At 40.7% G+C, this 19,324-nt stretch overlaps 1 protein-coding gene across 2 annotated transcripts in view; it reads right to left on the minus strand.

The window, feature by feature from the left end:
• LOC132391419 (NADPH oxidase 4) overlaps positions 1-19,324 on the minus strand; it is a 151,314-nt gene that overhangs the window by 120,441 nt on the left and 11,549 nt on the right. The window contains exon 3 of one of the 2 annotated variants that reach the window (XM_059964597.1): positions 6,606-6,716. In XM_059964597.1, the coding sequence (XP_059820580.1) occupies positions 6,606-6,716 (111 nt within the window). The remainder of the gene's footprint in view (positions 1-6,605; positions 6,717-19,324) is intronic. The other variant, XM_059964598.1, reaches the window with a different exon arrangement.

A 19,324-nucleotide genomic window follows, 5' to 3' on the forward strand; every position in this document is an offset into this window, starting at 1 on the left:
CAGACAACGCATTACTGAATCTTAGGATGCGTTGCAACCCAAGACCTAACGCCTTAGGTCATCACACTGTCTATTTCCTCTCTGTTATTCAGCCAAGTCACAGCCCATCAGCAGATTCTATCAAATGCAATTGTAAGAATGCTACTGGACTCAAAGAAGTCTGCACTGGCTCTACATGCAGTTAATCCAGTTAATCACACTGTCCTGCAGTTTCCCTAGAACTCTGAACATTTGTTCTATGGAGGCGTATCCCCTAGGTCTTTCTGTTCTTGTATCCTATTAGAATTGTCCTCTCTAGTTTATATTGCCTCTTCTCGTTCTTTCTACTAACAGCAGACACTTACCACATAACCCACCAGCCTATCTATGGTGTCTCGAAATCTATTACTATCCTCCTCAAAATTCACAACACCTCCTAGTGTTGGGTCATCTTACAATGTGATTTTGAACTATGCATTTTGGTATGAGTGATGAACAGACATGATGGTCAATGGGGTGCAGAGTTAACCATTCCCAACCCCCCTCCTGAGAACTACAAACTATTGCTGTTGCAATGCTGCTCATGAGAGACAGAGATGAAACACAGGCAATAACATCTGCTACAGTTAAGAGGGGAGAGAGACTGTTGACTTACTGTATTTTGACTCTTCCTGGATTATTCACCTTCCACTACAAGGACTTTACTTTGCTCATTAACATTCCTCAGGAGATAGCAGGAGTGGCCTGATTAGATGGACACGGTCATTCAGAGTTGATGGATAGCTGAGATCCCATGAGTGGGAATAAAAGACAGGTCTGGAGAGACAACCTTCAACACACCAGTGGACACTGAGTGTTGGGAACCCACGGGAAGGTGGGGGCTTCGAAGACCGAACCAGGAGATCAGTCAGTAAAGCTCACAGTGTTACAGCAGGGCCGGTGGGGACTTGTGTGTGTGTGTCCACTCATGCCAGAGTGACGAATCCATCACAGAAGAACGGTCTAGCTGAAGACCAGAGGGGTTATAACTGAATGGCCACAAAAACACAACGAATTAAGAAAGCCACAAAAAGGTTTGCCTGCCGCAACTGTTGCTGTTACATCTCGCTCGCTCTCTCTCTCCCCCCAACGATTTCAACACAACAACCATAACCACCTCAGCATTTATGAACTGAACTCTATACTTTCCTATGACAATTCATTTACCACTAGACATCGATAGAGCTTGTTTATTATTGCTTGTTATTATTCCTACACTTTTAGGTTTATTACTGCCAACTTGTTTTATATGTAAATTTGCATTTTTGATGTTGTATTGTGTAGTTTACTAATAAACACCTTTAGTTTGGTACCACCAGACTCCAACGGATTCTTCTTTCTCTGCTGGTCAGACACCCAGTTACGGGGTACGTTACAATTTGTAAATGAGTCATAACCACACAAAGCAGAAATCCCAGTAATGATACATTAATGCTGTGACTGGATTAAAGTCACTTACTTAGATATGTGGCTGGCACCCACACATATCACCATCCTGCCTCACACCCAGCACATAGGTAAGTTAACTTAAAATACAGCCAGCCCAAGCTGTAGATTTGATGATGTATGGCAGCTAACCAGGACATTTTGGTCAACATGGGGCAACTGGGCTACACAGCCTGCTTCCAGACTGCATGACTCTGTGACTCTCAGAGAAAAACTAAAGCAGCACCAACTTCTGGTCTAGCTAAACCTCTAATAATTCTTCTGGAATCTATCTTTAGTCTGTCCCCATCGACCATCTGTTTTAGGACAATCCAAATCATGACAAAGATTATCAATAGTTAAAGCTGAACAACAAAAAAAGCAGTGAGCAGATGGGAGTAGTGTTTGGCAAGTTATTTTCTTGCTATTGATTTGACTACAGGCTATACCAGTAGCTAGACCAGAGAAACAGCTGTCTTTAGAATACAGAATTGGCACTTATCTTTTATTAAGAATTTATCCTCAGGCTCAACACAAAATGTTGGTCCAGTAAGCTAGTAATGTGGGTTGTTGCCATCAAATAGAAATGTTTCCTGTTTCTGTCTCAGGTTTAACAATGGTTTGCAACTTAAAATGTCATCTCCATTTTTTTTTATCAGACAAAAATTGGTCAAAAGAATTAAAGTTAATGTAAATATGTTCATTCAATGCTCATTATTACTGGCAGCGTTAGTTGCTTCATTATAGTTGTTGCAGACTTAGTGTTCTGATCATTAATAAATGTATCATAAATATTACAACTTTCTTCCCCCGATAAGATGATTAAGAACATGCGGACATAGAAGAACATATTCATTAGCCCCTGAAACTTGTTCAGCTGGACAGCAGCTATTTTAAGTTTATATGTCTGGGTGTTTTTTTTCCTCACATATCAATTTCTAGAGTTAACAAAAATAGATTAATCCCATTTTCCCAATTTTACAATTAACGCTTGAGGAAATTTCTAAATGTCCACCCATTTGTTTGGAGTGGTTTCCTAATCTCACTCGTAAAAGAATCACTTAACCCTTCAAATATGCCCTCGAGTCAAAGTTACAAGATGGCACAGATAGGTGGTGACTCCTTCCATGCAGCTCCGATGGGAAGCATCAAATATTCCCATTTAAGATTACTATAGCTGAAATCCACAGTCACAGTCATGGGTACTTCAATAAGGCCTTTCCAAAAACATCTATTGATCCTTAAAATTGGTAGAACCCGGACAGCAGACTCTAGTCATGAGTGCAGCTCCCCTCAAGTAAAAGAAGCAGGAATGTGGGCAAGTTTGCAGGTATGATTGAAATGCAGAGACCTTAGAACCCCACTTCCGGAAATCCTGCTGGCGAATGAACAGTCTCTGGAAAATAAAACTGATGACCTCAGGTAAGATTGCAGTACCAGAGGGACATCAGGAACTGCTGTGTACTTAGCTCACAGAAATATGCCTCACCCACTAGCCATTTCAGATACAGCGCTGCAGCCCAAGGGCTTCACCATTCACTGTGAAGACAGGCCAGGTGAGTCCCTTGAAGGTGAGGAGATGAATTATGCTTCGTGATTAACTCATCATGCTGCACAGACATGATAAGACCATAAGACATAGGAGTAGAATTAGGCCACTCAGCTCATCGAGTCTGCTCTGCCATTCCATTATGGCTGATTTATTATCTCCCTCAACCCCTTTCTGATTAATTTATCTCAGTCCTGCTCACTCGACCTGGAACATCCAGCTGTTAAGTGTCATCCATTTTATCTGCTGAGGGAGTTTTCTGCCGTCGCCCTGGTAGCCGTGTACATTCCAACTCTGATCAACATCCGGCAGGCACTGATGAAGCTGCGCAGGGTCATCAGCAGTCGCAAAACAGCACATCCTGATGTCTTCCCTATCATTGCAGTGGATTTCAACTAGGTGAGCTTGAAGAAGTCTCTGAACAACTACCACCAACATATCACCTGTGGAACCAGAGGAGCCAACACACTATACCACTGTTAAACCACCATCAAGAAGGCTTACTGTGTCATTCTAAGCCTGCAATTTGAAAAGTCCAATCAGCCGCAGTACCTCTACTCCCAGTTTACAGATAGAGATGAAAGACCTCAGCACCAGTTGTGAGGGCCAAGAAAGTATGGTCATGGGAGGCGGAGGAGCACTTATCGTTGGCGGACTGGACGTTATACAGGGATTTATCTTCGAGTCTGAATGAATATGCCACAATGGACACTGATTCATTAAAACCTGCATGGGTGAATGTATTCCTTTGAGAACATACCAGATATACCCAAAGCGAAAGTCAGGGATGAACCAGGAGATTCATAGTCTGCTGAGTGCTAGATCTGTGACACTCAAGACTAGTGATCCAGAAGTATACAAAAGACCAGGTGCAACCCATGGAAGGCTATCTTAAGAGTCAATAAGTAATTCAGATTGAGGTTAGGGACAGAATCAGATGCACTTCAGCTTTGGAAGGGTTTGCAGGCCATTACTTCCTTCAAGGTGAAACTCAGCAACAGGACTGGCTGTGATGGTTCACTCCCAGATGAGCTCAACACCTTCATATGCACACTTGGAAAGGGAGAATAAAGCTGTGTGGATCCCTGCTGCATCTGATGACCCTGTGATATCCGTCAGGGAGGCCGAAATCAGACATCTCTTATGAGGGTGAACCCTCGCAAGGCCTCAGGCCCTGATGGTGTACCTGGTAGGGCACTGCAAACCTATGCCAACCAACTGGAAGCAATGTCCAACAACACCTTCAATCTCACTGCTGATTCAGAAGTTCCCTCCTGCTTGAAAAGGACATCAATCATACCGGTGCCCAAGAAGAGGGAGAGCTGCCTCAAAAACAATCACCAAGTTGCATTCACATCTACTGTGATGAAATGCTTTAAGAGGATGATCCTGGCCAGAATCAACTCCTGCCTATGCAAGCACCTGTTGCAATTTACCTATCGCCACAATAGGTCTATATTGAATGCAGTCTCACTGGTACTCCGCTCAACCTTGGATCACCTGAACCACAGCAACACCTACATCAGATTGCCGTTTGTTGATTAGAGCTCAGCATTCAACACCATTATACCCTCAGTATTATCAACAAGCTCCAAACCCTGTCCCTCTGTACCCCTCTCTGGATCCTTGACTCCCTCATCGGGAGACCACAGCCAGTGGTGATTGGAAATAACATCTCTTCTTCACCGATAATCAACACTGGTGCACTTCAACACACACTAACTTCCAAAGCAACTCAGCAGGCCAGGCAGTATCTATGGAAAAGAGTACAGTTGACGTTTTGGGTCAAGACGCTTCATCAAGATGGGGAAAAAAAAGATGATGAGGAATCAGAGTGAGAAAGTGGGGGGAGAGGACCAGAAGGTGATAGATGAAACCAGAAGGGGTGAAGTAAACTGCTGGAAAATTGATAGGTGAAAAAGGTAAAGGGCTGGAGAAGGTGGAATCTGATAGCAGAAGACAGAAGGCCATGGAAGAAAGAAAAGGGGGAAGAGCACAGAGGGAGGTGATAGGCAGGTAAGGAGATAGAGAGACAGAAATGGGAATGGACCATAGTGAAGGGAGGGGGGGGGGCATAACTGGAAGTTCGAGAAATCTATGTTTAAGGTACATGCTTAGCCCACTGCTCTACTCTCTCTACACCTATGACTGTGTGGCGAGACATAGTTCAAACACCATCTGTAAATTTGCTGATGATACAACAACCATTGTCAGAATTTCAGACGATGACAAGGAAGAAGATAGGAGTGAGACTGATCAGCTGATTTAGTGGTGCAACAACAACCTGGCACTCAGTGTCAGTAAGACCAAGGAATTGATTGTGGACTTCAGGATGGGGAAATTGAGGGAACACACACCAGTCCTCATCAAGAGATCAGCGGTGGAAAGGGTAAGTAGTTTCAAGTTCCTGGGTGTCAACATCTCTGAAGATCTATCCTTGGCCCAACATATTGATGCAATTACAGAGAAGGCATGACAACGGCTATATTTCATTAGTACTTAGAGGAGACTTGGTATGTCAACAAAGACTCACTCGCAAATTTCTACAGATGTACCCTGGAGAGCATTCAAATTGGGACACTACATACAATCAGAAAAAAACTGCAGGAAGTTAAAAACTCAGCCAGCTACATCACAGGCACTAGCCTCCCCAACATCAAGGACACATTCAAAAGGAAATGCCTCAAAAAGGTGGTAACCATCCTTAAGGACCTGCATCATCCAGGGAATTTCCTCCTCTTGCGGCTACCATTAAGCAGGAGGTGCAGGAGCCGAAGACACACACTCAATGTTTTAGGAACAGCTTCTTCCCCTCTGCCATCAGAGTTCTGAATGGACAATGAATGGACAATTGTACATGACCTCACTTTATGATTTTGTTCTCCTTTTGCACTACTTATTTAATTGCATATATCTTATCGTAAATTATAGGTTTTTTTTTAAATTAGGTATTGCAATGTTCCACTACCACAAAACAAAAACTGCATGACATACGCCAGTGATAATTCCGGTTCTGAGTTATGGACTTCCCAACCAGAGGAACTGGTTTCTCTCCATCTTCTTCATCAATTTCCCTCAATACTTTGTAAGCTTTGATCAAATCACCCTTAACTTTTAAATTCAAAGTATACAAACCCAGGTCTTATAATCCATTTTTATAATTTAATCTTAGGGAAACAAGTACATCTGTGTTGCATTTCTCCAAAGTCAATCTATTTTTGCTAAAGTTACCTGTGCATTTAGTATTGACTATCAAAGGATGACTGCAGCTTTAAGGCTACGGCTTGTGATTGACTACACTTAAGACTGTAGTAATTATCTGCAGGGGCCAAATCACCCTGTCCAGTGAGGTTCTTAGATAAATGATTATGCTGTGGTACAGTTTCTGAGTATGTCTAGCTTATCAAACACAAGGTTACACAAAGAGCCCAGACACTACAGATATTAGAGCTATTCACAGTCCTCCAACCAGGATTTTGTAAAATTTGTATAAAGCAGCAGATGCTTAGAAAAGTGTTGGGCAAATCAGCAAAAAAAAACTATGGATCTTTGTCAGTAAGCATGACTCAAATTCTTCATTAGTCTAAAAATTAAAAAAAAGAAACCTACTCACCTTCTGGGACCCTCGCAGAAATGCCAGTAAAGTGTGACACATGGGCAGCAGGACAAGACTGCAGTTCAGATTCAGGACTGAAGCAGAAGCTCTACTAATGCATAATCCTAGCTGAACAAATAAGATAGTGATCAGGAAAATAAAAGCACAAGGCAAAATACATTGGAATGCAAGGCAACTTTAAAAGTTTATCAGGAATTCCCATACTTACCATTATCCATCTTAACATTCCTTTTCCTTTTCTCCCCCCCTCCCCAAAGAAGCAAAAGAAGTGGGACCTCAGCATATAAAACAGCCATACTGTATTAAAAATCTCAATTACTGAAGAACACCTTAAAACACTCTAAATTATATGCAAAAATCTAAATGAGCAAAAATTTATTGCAGACCTTTCCAACCATTCCCTCCTTTCAAATGAATGTGAAAGCTATCCATTCGTCATCTCCAACCAAACACACCATCATTATGGATGGGAATTCTGCTACTCATCTGGTGGGGGTTCTTCAAAACTTTCCCCTCCCACCCCAAACTCCCAACAGCAGTCCAGTATTGCAGTGCAGTCAGTTGGTAATAGTGAACTACTATCGGTAATATCAATGATTCTGTGTTTTCATGCACAGGTTAGTGTCACTTTTCTTGGGAGAATGTCAATAAATTCTGACAGATTTGTTAATAATTCCCTGTAAAATTGAGGGCAAAAAAGTCATTCTGCCCAGTACAAATAAAAATACTGACAATCATTCTGCTTCAAAATGTATTTAACGGTGGATAAAACCAAACAATTCACGTATCAGAAGTGTGCCACAAACTGAGCTCCCAGGCAGCAGAAAGGGCAGCATCATAAAGGGGCGCTGCAGTAGAATAGTGGTTAGTGCTACACTATTATTGCTCGGGATGTTGGAGTTTGGAGTTTAATTCCGATGTTGTCTGTAAGAGGTTTGTACACCCTTCCAGTGAGTGGATGGGTTTCCTCCCACATTCCAAAGATGTACCAGTTAGTCGGCTAATTAGTCATTGAAAATTGTCCCATGATCAAGCCCTCCGCTATTTTCTTGAAAGGCCTCCTAGCCCTCCGCTACTTTCTTGACAATAGACCTGACCAGTTCCCCAACACCACCACACTCCTCCAGTTGACTGAACTGGTACTCACACTTAATAACTTCTCTTTCGGCTCCTCCCACTTTCTTCAGACCAAGGGTGTAGCTATAGGCACTCACGTGGACCCCAGCTATGCCTGTCTCTTCGTGGATTATGTGGAACAGCCTATGCTCCAAATCTATACTGGTACTGCTCCCCAACTTTTCCTTCGCTACACTGACAACTACATTGGTGCTGCTTCCTGCACCCATGCTGAGCTCGTCAATTTCATCGACTTTGCCTCTAACTTTCACCCAGCCCTCAAATTCACTTGGACCATCTCGAACACTTCTCTCCCCTTTCTTGATCTCTCGGTCTCCATCTCTAGAGACAGACTGTCCACTGACATCTTCTATAAACCCACTGACTCCCATAACTACCTCGACTATACCTCTTCCCACCCTGCCAAATGTAAAAATGCTATTCCCTATTCCCAGTTCCTCCATCTCCGCCGCATCTGCTCCCAGGATGAGGCTTTCCATTCCAGGACATCTCAAATGTACTCTTTCTTTAAGAATCGTGGTTTCCTTTCTGCTGTCATCAATGATGCTCTCACCCACATCTCCTCCATTTCCCGCACTTCGGCCCTCACTCCATCCTCCCGTCACCACAACAGGGACTGTGTTCCACTTGTCCTCACCTATCACCCCACCAGCCTCCGGATCCAGTATATTATCCTCTGTAACTTCCGCCACCTTCAACAGGACCCCTCCACTAAGCACTTCTTTCCCTCTCTACCCCTCTCTGCTTTCGCAGGAATCGTTCCCTCTGTGACTGCCTGGTCTACACGTCCCTCCCCACAGATCTCCCACCCGGCACTTATCCCTGCAAGCGTAAGTGCTACACCTGTCCCTACACCTCCTCTCTTACCACCATTCAGGGCCCCAAACAGTCCTTCTAGGTGAGGCAACACTTCACTTGTGAGTCTGTTGGGGTCATCTATTGCATACAGTGCTCCCGGTGCGGCCTCCTCTACATCGGTGAGATCCGACGCAGATTGGTCGAGCACCTCCGCTCCGTCCGCCACAACAGACAGGATCTCCTGGTTGCCACCCACTTCAACTCTCCTTCACATTCTCATTCGGATATGTCCCTACATGGCCTCCTCTACAGCCATGATGAGGCCAAACTCAGGTTGGAGGAGCAACACCTCATATACCGTCAGGGTAGTCTCCAGTCCCTTGGCATGAACATCGAATTCTCCAACTTCCTGTAATTCCCTCCCTCTCCTTTCCACCATCCCACTTTCATTCTGCCTCCTCTTCAAGCTGCCTATCATCTCTCTCATGATTCTGCCTTCTTCTACTACCCATAGTGCTTCCCCCTTTCATTCCTTCTTCACCTCTCTGGCCCATCCCCTCCCTGCTTCCCCTCCCCCACCCCTTGATCTTTCCTCTGATTGGTTTTTCACCTGGCACCTTCCACACTCCCCCCTCCTTCTTCAGTCCTGATGAAGGATCTCGGCCCGGAACGTTGACTGCTCATTTCACCGGATGCTGCCCAACCTGCTGAGTTCATCCAGCTTGTTTGTACGTCTAGGGTTAAATAAGTGAGCTGCTAGGCAGTGCGGCGCATTAGGCCGGAAGGGCCTGTTCTGTGCTGCATCTCTAAATAAAATAGAAAGATTGAGGTCAATTCCCACCATTGTATGTTCTCCCCATAAACACAGAAGTTTCCTCTGGCTCCCTCCTACATTCCAAAAGATGTACGGCTTAGGGTTAGTGGTGTGGACATGCTATATTGGTGCTGGAAGCATGGCCACACCTGCAGGCTGCCCCAACACATTTGGGTTGTGTTGGGCATTTGCACAAACAATGCATTTCACTGTATGTTTCATGTGATAAATAAAGCTGGTGTGCAAGAAGATGCCTGTAGACCCACAGCAGCCAGCAAACCTGTACTAGAGTCCCAATGCTCACTCTAATGTACAGGATTCAGACCAGGCAGCCATTACTAAGCTGTGGAGGACCTGGATAAGTTCCTTGGTCTTATTCATCATTGAATGCCTCCTCAATAACTGCATATCCATCATCTTTCAGTGACCCAAACCAAGTGAAACAAAAGGGAAGAGTTTCTCCTGTCTATTGCTCTCCATCTAAATGTTTTCAATTGTTGGAAAAAGAAATTTGCCATCCCAATGCAATCTTTGACCCATGATTCTAACTACTATTGGAACAAGATCTACTTTGATTAGCCCCCTAACATGTCATGCCATTCAATGTGATCTTGACCAACTTGAAGCATAACTGATTCCACCCAGTTTTTTCATGCTTCATTTGTCAAATATTCTTGATACCTTAAGTCTCAGGTTCAGCATCAAAATTACTTTTGTCAAGGAGAACTCTAAATTTCTGCAATTCCCTTGAGTATGGAAGAATTTTCAAATTTCATCCCTGAACACATGCTTTGCGTTTTTAGTCTGTGGCCTTAGCCCTACATTACACAGCTGCTAAAGATTATCATTTCTCCTTATAATCTCAATAATTTTAATCGAATCACCCCTTAACCATCTGAACTCCAGGGAACATAATTTCCTCCTGAAAAATTAACCCTTCCAATCATGTATTTTTCTGGTAAATCTGCATTTGCTGCAGGATGTGGTATCCAGGTACAAGAGAATTAGTATTCCATTAACCTTCCTTGATCATTTTCTGGACTGTTTATGACGTTTTAACAATCCATGCATGTGAATCACTAAGAATATTTGGACCTCCACTGTCTCTTCATTTATGAAGTACTGCATTCCTTGTGAACAAACTACATGATTTGTTTGTCTATGTTAGAATCTACTTGACCACTTGCTTTAACTATTGATATCACTTTGCAAAATAGTGTTTACATCTACCCTACTTACAATGTCTACAATCTTTGTAAATGTAAAAACCGCAGCCACCTTATAGCATTGAGGGAAATTAATACATACAGTAAGCTGGCAAATGGGGGGGGGGGGGGCATCAAGCTACTGCCCTTTCCTGAATGTTGAGTTTCTTGAATGCACAGCTTCACTCATTCAGTCTAGTGGACAGCATTTCTTCACATCTGGATATATTTTACAAGTGATAGAAAGGCTCTAGAGAATTAGGAAGTTTCAGTGCAAAATACACAATGCTGGCCTACCCTTAATGAATAAAATTGATCCACAATTGCCTTCACTCTTAAAATACCTTTTTCTCAACCTGTAACTTCCTAATATTGCAGCCACAGTCTTTGCCAAAAATCTCTCACATCATTGCAAGAGCTGTTCAGTTGAACAAAAATAATATAGTTACCACAATGCCCCATTTAAAAATGGATTTACTCCACTATGATTTCACTCCCTATACTACTTACAAACCCTACAGCAATCATAACCATTTCAGTTCAAAGGCATTCCTTCTCCATCATCATAAAATAGCTTTGAGTCTATACTTGGAGTATATGACAGGATTTTTTTTTAGAATATCCCATTAAGTTCATTTTTCTGCAACAAATCTGATCAGCTTCTTTACTCTAGACACAACCAGAATACCAGCTGCTGTGCTTGCTATTCCCCATTTGCCTGTCCTGGGATCACACCGAACCAGTCGCCATATTCAAAGTAGATTGACTTTATGGAAATACATTCCATAGATTGCTCTGAAACAACAACTATTTAAATCTCATGAAACTTCCCAAAGCCCCATGCAAAATGCACAATGCTGGCCTAATCTTAATGAATGAGAATGACTCATGATTGCCTTCACTCACTGAAGGAGTTTTTTTTAAAAGATTGTCATCAAATCATACATAGGAATATGATAGTAGATTACCCTAAAGATGGTGAGAAACAGGATATGTAGAAAATCAGAGCAAGTTAGGAGAGAAATCGTTAGGCTTATAGTCTTGGCAACTAAAGGAATGGCTATCAAGAATGTTCAAATGGTCATAAAATGGGGTAGTGTAAATAACTCAGATAGTTGTATGCATGAATAAGATTAGGGAATGTGATAAAATATAAGAATTTGGAAACAAAGCTGGATACAACAAGTGCAGGTCAGTGGGACAGAGATGGTACATAAGTGAGTTTTATTGAGCTCCTGACTCCTAAAGGTAGCAGAGTTTGGATAAGCTCAAATTTTTAAGGAGAGAATAGCTAGAAGCCATTGGAGTCACCCAGTCCCAGTTGACTATAGAGTTTCTGCAGCATGAACTAAAGGGCCAAATCATAAAACATGATAAAGGTTAAAACAAAATTTTGAGATATCCAGTTCAAAGATCATCCTATAATTAAATACGACACAGGCTGTTTTTGGCTCAAACAATTACTAGGGGTGGAATGGACCTGATTGCTTGGGAACTGAGTTTGTAATGGAGGCAGTATTTACTTGGGAAAAGTTCTGTTTGTAATCAAATGCTCTCTGAGATAGAGGAATAAAGTACTGCTCTGACAAATAGAAACTGGTAGCCGTTGGGTACTCAGAAGTGATATGTAGCCACTTGAAAATAATATTTTGGCATTAAATGGAATAGAATTATAGAGCATAGGATTTTTTTTTAATTGAGAGATACTACATATTAACAGACCCTTCTGGTCCAAAATGCCCACATCGCCTAATTAGACCCATGTGACCAATTAACCTACTAATCCATGCATGGGAGGAAACTGGAGCATCTGAAGGAAACCTAATAAACTCCGTACAGATGCGGTAGGAATTGAACCCCAGTCACTGGTGTTGTAATAGTGTTCCGCTAACTGCTGCACAACTGTGCTGCCCTTTTAATAAAAAAATGAAAATCAAATCTCATTTTATTTTAAAAATCTATGGAACCTAAGACTAAATTGGGACAGCAAATTGGTGTTCAAGGGATTACTCTGTTGTTCCAAGTTGGATGTGCCAAGGATAACAATTGGACTATTGAAGGGTGAGAATGTCTCTGCCTAAATGAATAATTGGACACTCGGAAGGTAAAAATGCAGGTGAATGATTAGACAAATGATTGGACAATTGTACAGAAGAAATACTCCTAACAGATAGAGCAATGTTTTTCATTACAACCATCACTGCGAAAATTGCAAAATCTCACACAGAAATCAGACGATGTCATTGTGATATGGGGCTAACTTCTTTTTTGAAGCAGGCACTAAGTTTGATGAAAATATAATTTTACCAGAAGGTTAAATATGGGGGCTGCTCAAAGGGTCAGAAGAGCCTGTTACGCACTGTATCTCTAAATAAATTTGTTGTGGAAGGGCAATTTGACAAAGGTGAACCAGCATTACAACTCTCAGCTAATGGACATTACTATAAGTTCCAAGTTGAGGGGTTATAGCATTTGAAAATATTTCACTGATCTTCCATTTTGGAAACTTTCATGAGAGAGCAATCTGTGACAACTGTACATGTATGCTGAAGAATGAATACACTTCTTGAAAACTGTTCACAATTTACAGCATGATATTTGATATGGGCATAATTGAAAGGGATACACATTATTTGTGAAACAATCAACAGAAATCTGCATAAGTGAATTACTTTTCAGATGAAAATGTCAACCTGACTTCAAGAGTACACCTGGTGGTAGTGCTTCTCTGAAAACTGTAAGTGCTTAAGATTATCACTGTAGTAATGCTGGAGGTGACATAAGCAAGCCTACATTCTGATTGTGTCAGTATTTGGCACAGAATGCTGCAGCTGCAATAAGGCCAGACACCTTGCTACGGTATGCCAAAGAACACAGCAAGATGTAAAGTATGTTTTTGAATAAAGACAAAAAAATCAATAGCATATGAAGAACTTCCACAAGATTAATCAGGAGAGCAAGATTGTGCAACAGCAATTTGGATCATTGCTATTGAAGAGCAAAAGCTCCAGTTGCCAAGGAGATTAACACCAGTGCATTGGTTAATGTCATCTCATAATTGTTTTGCCATAAAAAGCAATCACCAGCTGGAGAAATCAATAATTATGCAACACTGGAGAAGATCCCCACAGTTGAAAGTGCTTAGGCCACTTAGAAAGAGTGATCTACAACTTTAGACAATCATGCAGTGAAAAGAAATTTTTAGTAAATGTTTAGGCTCAATGAAGTTGGAATGAGATATTTTATATTGAAGCAAAATGCACATTAAAACATACAAAAGTATCCAAAGGTTTTACATGAAACAGTCACTCCAACTAAAGGATTCAAGTTTAACACTGAGTTGTGTAAGGCCTATTCATTGTGAAACCCTGTGCTCGGAAGGCAAAGGCAAGAAACATTAACATTACTTCCAAGATGAATGAAGTAATTGGGCTACGGCTGCAGTGCTAAACTGAGATGATAGTGCTTCTTGAACATGATTCATTTTGGTACTTTTCCATATATGCAGGAGTTAATCACAAACTTGGGCAAAAGGCCATACACATTCAAAGTTAGTTCTGACAAATACCTGGCTTCAACCTGAATTAGATGATGATGAGTCTGTCATAATTAACCATTATCAGAAACCTAACTCTTTCTCGGCTCAATGGGCTGACATGTGACATTTCAGCTCAGGAATTAGGCAAGAAAAGGCAACACCAGAAAGACAGACCTATGATGACATACTGTAAGACTTTAGAAATGTATTGTATATGTAATAAGTCACATAAACATGGCGTGTTTCAGAAGTCTACAGAATATTTGGACTGACAAATTGAAAAGGATAGTTTACATCCTACAAAGAAAAGGCTATGAAGCCATGAAGAATGCTCCTGCTCTCAAGGACATCTCAGAACCAGAATCCTTTGAATTTTAGTGATTTACTATAATACATTCATGGCAAATTAGGCAATATTGCTGTATCCGTTGAATATGTGTTTGAGGAAAGACACCCCACGGAATTGGACAAAAGAGAGGAAAACATGTCAGATGTGTAAAATCTTCTGAAAACACCATTTATTCACCATGTTGTAATCATAAGAACAAGCTAACATGTGAGGCACTTCCTTAAAGATATGTAGCAGAGATTTTACTTCTGCAAAACAATGTAAGAAATAAAAGCTATTGTATTTGTATCTTGCGTGCTGCTCAAAGGAGAAATATTGTCCCTGACTTTTTGGTTTACAGCCTTTATGAATTATCTGTTCCATCATAGATTTCCTGATCACATCTGATGAGAAGCTAGAAGCCAATCCAAGAAAAATTAAAAATCCAAATCCCAGTCAGAATCAGGCAAATGTACCTGAAGTGGAGATTCCTAAAGTAGGTCAAAGTCAGCCTTGTCAGAGAATGTTATTTTTTAAATCAGACTCAGGACAGATTAAGGCAGTCTCAACAAAACCTCCTGTACCTAATAAAATGGCCACTGAGTGTATGTTCATGGTCTTCTGTTACTGTAGTCCATCCACTTCAAGGTTCAATGTGTTCAAAGATGCTCTTCTGCGCACCATTGTTGTAACACATGTTTATTTGAGTTACTGTCACCTTCCTGTCTGCTTGAACCGGTCAGGCCATTCTCCTCTGACCTATTTCATTAACAAGGGACTTTCACCCACAGAATTGCCACCCACTGGATGTTCCTTTTTTCTCAGACCATTCTCTGTTAACTCTAGAAACTGTTGTGCATGAAAATCCCAGGAGATTTCTGAAATACTCAAACCATCCCTTTTGGCACCAACAATCATTTCATTGTCAAGGTCACTTAGATTACATTTCTTCCCCGTTCTAATTTTTGTTCTGAACAACAACTGAACGTCTTGACCATGTCTGCATGCTTTTATGAATTGAGTTGCAGCCACATGACTGACTGATTAAATAGTTGCATTAACAAGCACTTGTACAGATGTACCCAATAAAGTGGCCACTGCGTATATGAAGATTTTTCAGTTTACAATACTGTTTAAGAATTTCTGCTAGCAAAGTATTACATAATCACTATGAATAGTTATCATTCCAATGTATTGACATATACGTTTTATGCATATGTATCTACTGTAAGTATTAAATTGTAACTTCTCCTTGAGAAGGGAGAAGTTCAATATCTGTTATGTCTGAAGTATTCTCTGTTGTTTTGTAAAAGCTAAATTTGGCAACCCCTATATATATCTGTGTGATATATAGCCCCCAGGATGTATCACACAGCTGAAAGAGTAATAGATGTCAAACAAATGACTTAACATTTTCGAGACAGTACCATATTTGTGAGAGCTTGCAGAGGGATAGAGATGAATATCATCAGTTTGCATGTGGTAACTGATGCCGTGTTTTCTGATAAAATTGCAAAAGGGTAACATTTAGATATGGAAGGGATGAAACTTCGGATATGTCGTCTAGACGGCCCCTGTGTACAATGCTCCTTTGGTCAACATCTTCTGAATAAAGCACAAAACCATTTATTTCACTTTTTTTACATCTGTTCTTCATCAGGAATGTGTTTCTGGCACTGCTGGAGCCTGCAATTTAGAGAATTAGTTTAGAGAACAATTGAGTGACCCAGTGCTTTGTTGTCTCCGAGAAAATTCCGAAGAGCAGCAAGCATGAAACTCAAGGCAAAGAAACTATAAGACGATGTTCAACTTTATTTTGCCAATTAAAGCTTCCATTCTTTGCTGATTAAGGTGACCAGGAAAACTGAAACATTGAGGCAAATGCGGAGGGCAAGCACAGATAGCCTTCTGATCACTGGTAGAATTGTTCTGCAGCAGAAGCAGCCTATGTGCCCAAAGTCCCCCTCTACTGATAATGCTGGTGAATTTACCAAAGTAACATGGACAATGGACTATGGAATTTTTTTCAGTCTTATGGTTTTTAAACACTGTGTTTTCCCCATTCTTTCCCGTTGTTTTCATACGTGGGGGTAGGGTGTTTGGGGGATTAATGATCATGTTGGTAGGTTTGCTGTTTCTCCCCGAGCTGACTTCCATGCTTTTTCTTTTTTTCATGGCTATCTGGAGAAGAATAATCTCAGAGCTGTATACTGCATAACTGTATACATACTTTGATAATAAATGAACCTTTGAACTTTTGAGAGGTGACAGTGTGGCAGTGGGAGAAAAGATGTTCCTGCTGATCATCTGCTTACAAATTTAGTGAAAAAAAAAATAAACTGACAAGTGTGAATCCTGGGCATAGATAAAAAGGAGGTTACACAGCAAAATGTAGTAACTGCTTAAAAAGCTGCAGATCAATCAAGAACAATGAGGAGAGATAGTTGACCCTCATCACAATGACATAGTCACAAACATTCATAACTAATATGATACATTTTCAGTAACTTGAAACATTTTTTAATTCAATGACTTGAGGACTAAAAGTAAATTAAATAGATTGAAGTTTGTAAAAACAGAAAAGTCAGGGGATTCTTTTCACAACATGCCTAGACAGCAGATTGCAAAAGAGGGCAGTATGTGGAAGAAAGGGAACCATTAATAAAATTAGCCATCTAGAGTCCAGACAAAGAATTAAGATAGTCATCATCTTAATGAGAAAAGGACCAAACGAACAGGAGATGGGTATTCTGTGCAACTTAACTTGAGGAAAACCTTGAAAGAATAAACATAGGTGACAAAGAAACAAAAAAGATGTTAGGCAAGCTTAGCCTTGCGGACTAAAAGCACAGGAAACTATTCAGATGGTCTATGAATCGATGAATTACTGATACTTGTTGAAGGTAAGAGTTGAAGATAAAAAGGAGAAAATATGGCCTGCAGTGCAGGAAAAGGTCAGATATTAGCATTACAGCATTACACAATAAAATAAATTCAGGAAAAGTAATAGCTATGGCAGTTGACAGAAAGCCCTATAGCTTTATATGCGGTTAAGTTACATCTGACAATCAAGGCTTAAATCTATTGTCAACTATATCCTTTAGCCTTCAACTTTACAGGGCTAAAGGTGAGGACTAAAGCTGGGGTCAAGCGAAGCTGCGGGTTAATAATAATCAGGGCATCTGAACAGAAGGTAAGGGTTCATTAAGCAGACTTGTTGATGCAGCAAAGTCATACAAAATGAAAATGGGCCCTTAAGCACCTACTTACATGAATGCTATACTAATCCATTTTGTTCTCCCTGCATTCCAATCAGCTCCTCCCACATTTTCGCACTTGCCTACACACCAGGGCAATTTACAGTGGCCAACTAAATGACCAATTGAGATAAGCGGTACCTTTGGGACATGGGAGGAAAAACCAGAGCACCCAAGACACATGATGTGGTCACAGGGAGGATATGCATACTCCACACTGACAGCACTAGAGTTCAGGATCAAACCTGGGTTGCTGGAGCTCTGAGACAGCTCCATAGCTGCACCACTGTGCCAACCAAAAATAAACAATGCATCTAAGAATAATTCTCACGCATCATTTGTGGAGAATTGATATTTCAGATTCATGACTTTTCATCAGAACATTCTTACAATTTTCACTTAAATCCAAAAGACTACACACAAAAATCAGACCTCAGAAACTACACAGAAAACATGATCACTTTATAGCAATATACAGCACAAAAAGTTGTCCTTCAACCCAACTGCCATCAAAGACCTGCATCTAAACTAATCCTACTTGCTTGTGTTTGGCCCAAATCTTTCTAAACCTTTCCCATCCACGTACCTGTCCAAGTATCTTTTAAATGTTGTTAGTGTACCTGTTTCAACTATTTCCTTTGACAGGTTATTCCATATATATAGACCATCCTCTGGGTGAAAAGGTTGTCCCTCAAGATCCTATATACCTCTTTCATCCAACTCTAAACCTATAGTTCTTGAGGCCCCAGTCCTGGAAAAAATATGCTCATTCACCCTTGTGATTTACTACACCTCTGTAACATTATTCCTCATTCACCTATGCTGCATTGAATAATGTCCCAACCTGCTCAACCTCTCTCCATAACACAGTACGTACTTCAAGTCCTGACAATATTCTCATAAATATCCTCTGTACTCTTTCTATCTTAATGGCATCTCCCCTAAGGTAAGGCGAACACAATATTCTAAATACAGCCTCATCAACATCTCAAGTAACTACAAAATAACATCCCACTTCTGTACTCAATGAATCTTGAATCTACGCATTGCACAGAATCTGGTCTTGGCAAAGTAACAAAGGAGGCAAAAAGCTTTTCAATAAAAATATAAAACTCTGTGATAGAGCAATGCTGAATCCTGGGAGATGATCAAAAATACAGAAAGGAACTGCAATTTCAGCTTCTAGCTGGCTTGTCTCTCAACATATTCTTAAGTGTGATCAATAATTGCACATTTTTCTACTTCCGAAACTTGTAAAATCATGAGCAAATCAAAGGATGTAATTTTATCTTTTCATGAATAATAACAGATTTCCTACTTAGAAAAGCATTTAATCAGACATTTTGAGAAATGGTTTTAGCCATGTCTGCAATCGAGTTTGCTATGGATTTTAATAAACAAACTTGCTTCACAAAAGCTGCCAACTCTTTTGCAAAACAGACATCCGAAATTAGTAACAGTCTTCAATCATAAAACCACATGAACACTGCCAAGAAGGTATTAAACAGTGAAGCAAGACAAAGAATTCCCTATGCATTTTCCAGTCTTGACTCTATTATAACAGCAATGAGTTAGTGAGACTTCCAGAAAACTTGCCCAGATGTTTTACATATTTAACAGTCAGGCCAAGTAATCCACA

Source organism: Hypanus sabinus, chromosome 3, assembly GCF_030144855.1.
Source record: "Hypanus sabinus isolate sHypSab1 chromosome 3, sHypSab1.hap1, whole genome shotgun sequence".
Taxonomy (NCBI): domain Eukaryota; kingdom Metazoa; phylum Chordata; class Chondrichthyes; order Myliobatiformes; family Dasyatidae; genus Hypanus; species Hypanus sabinus.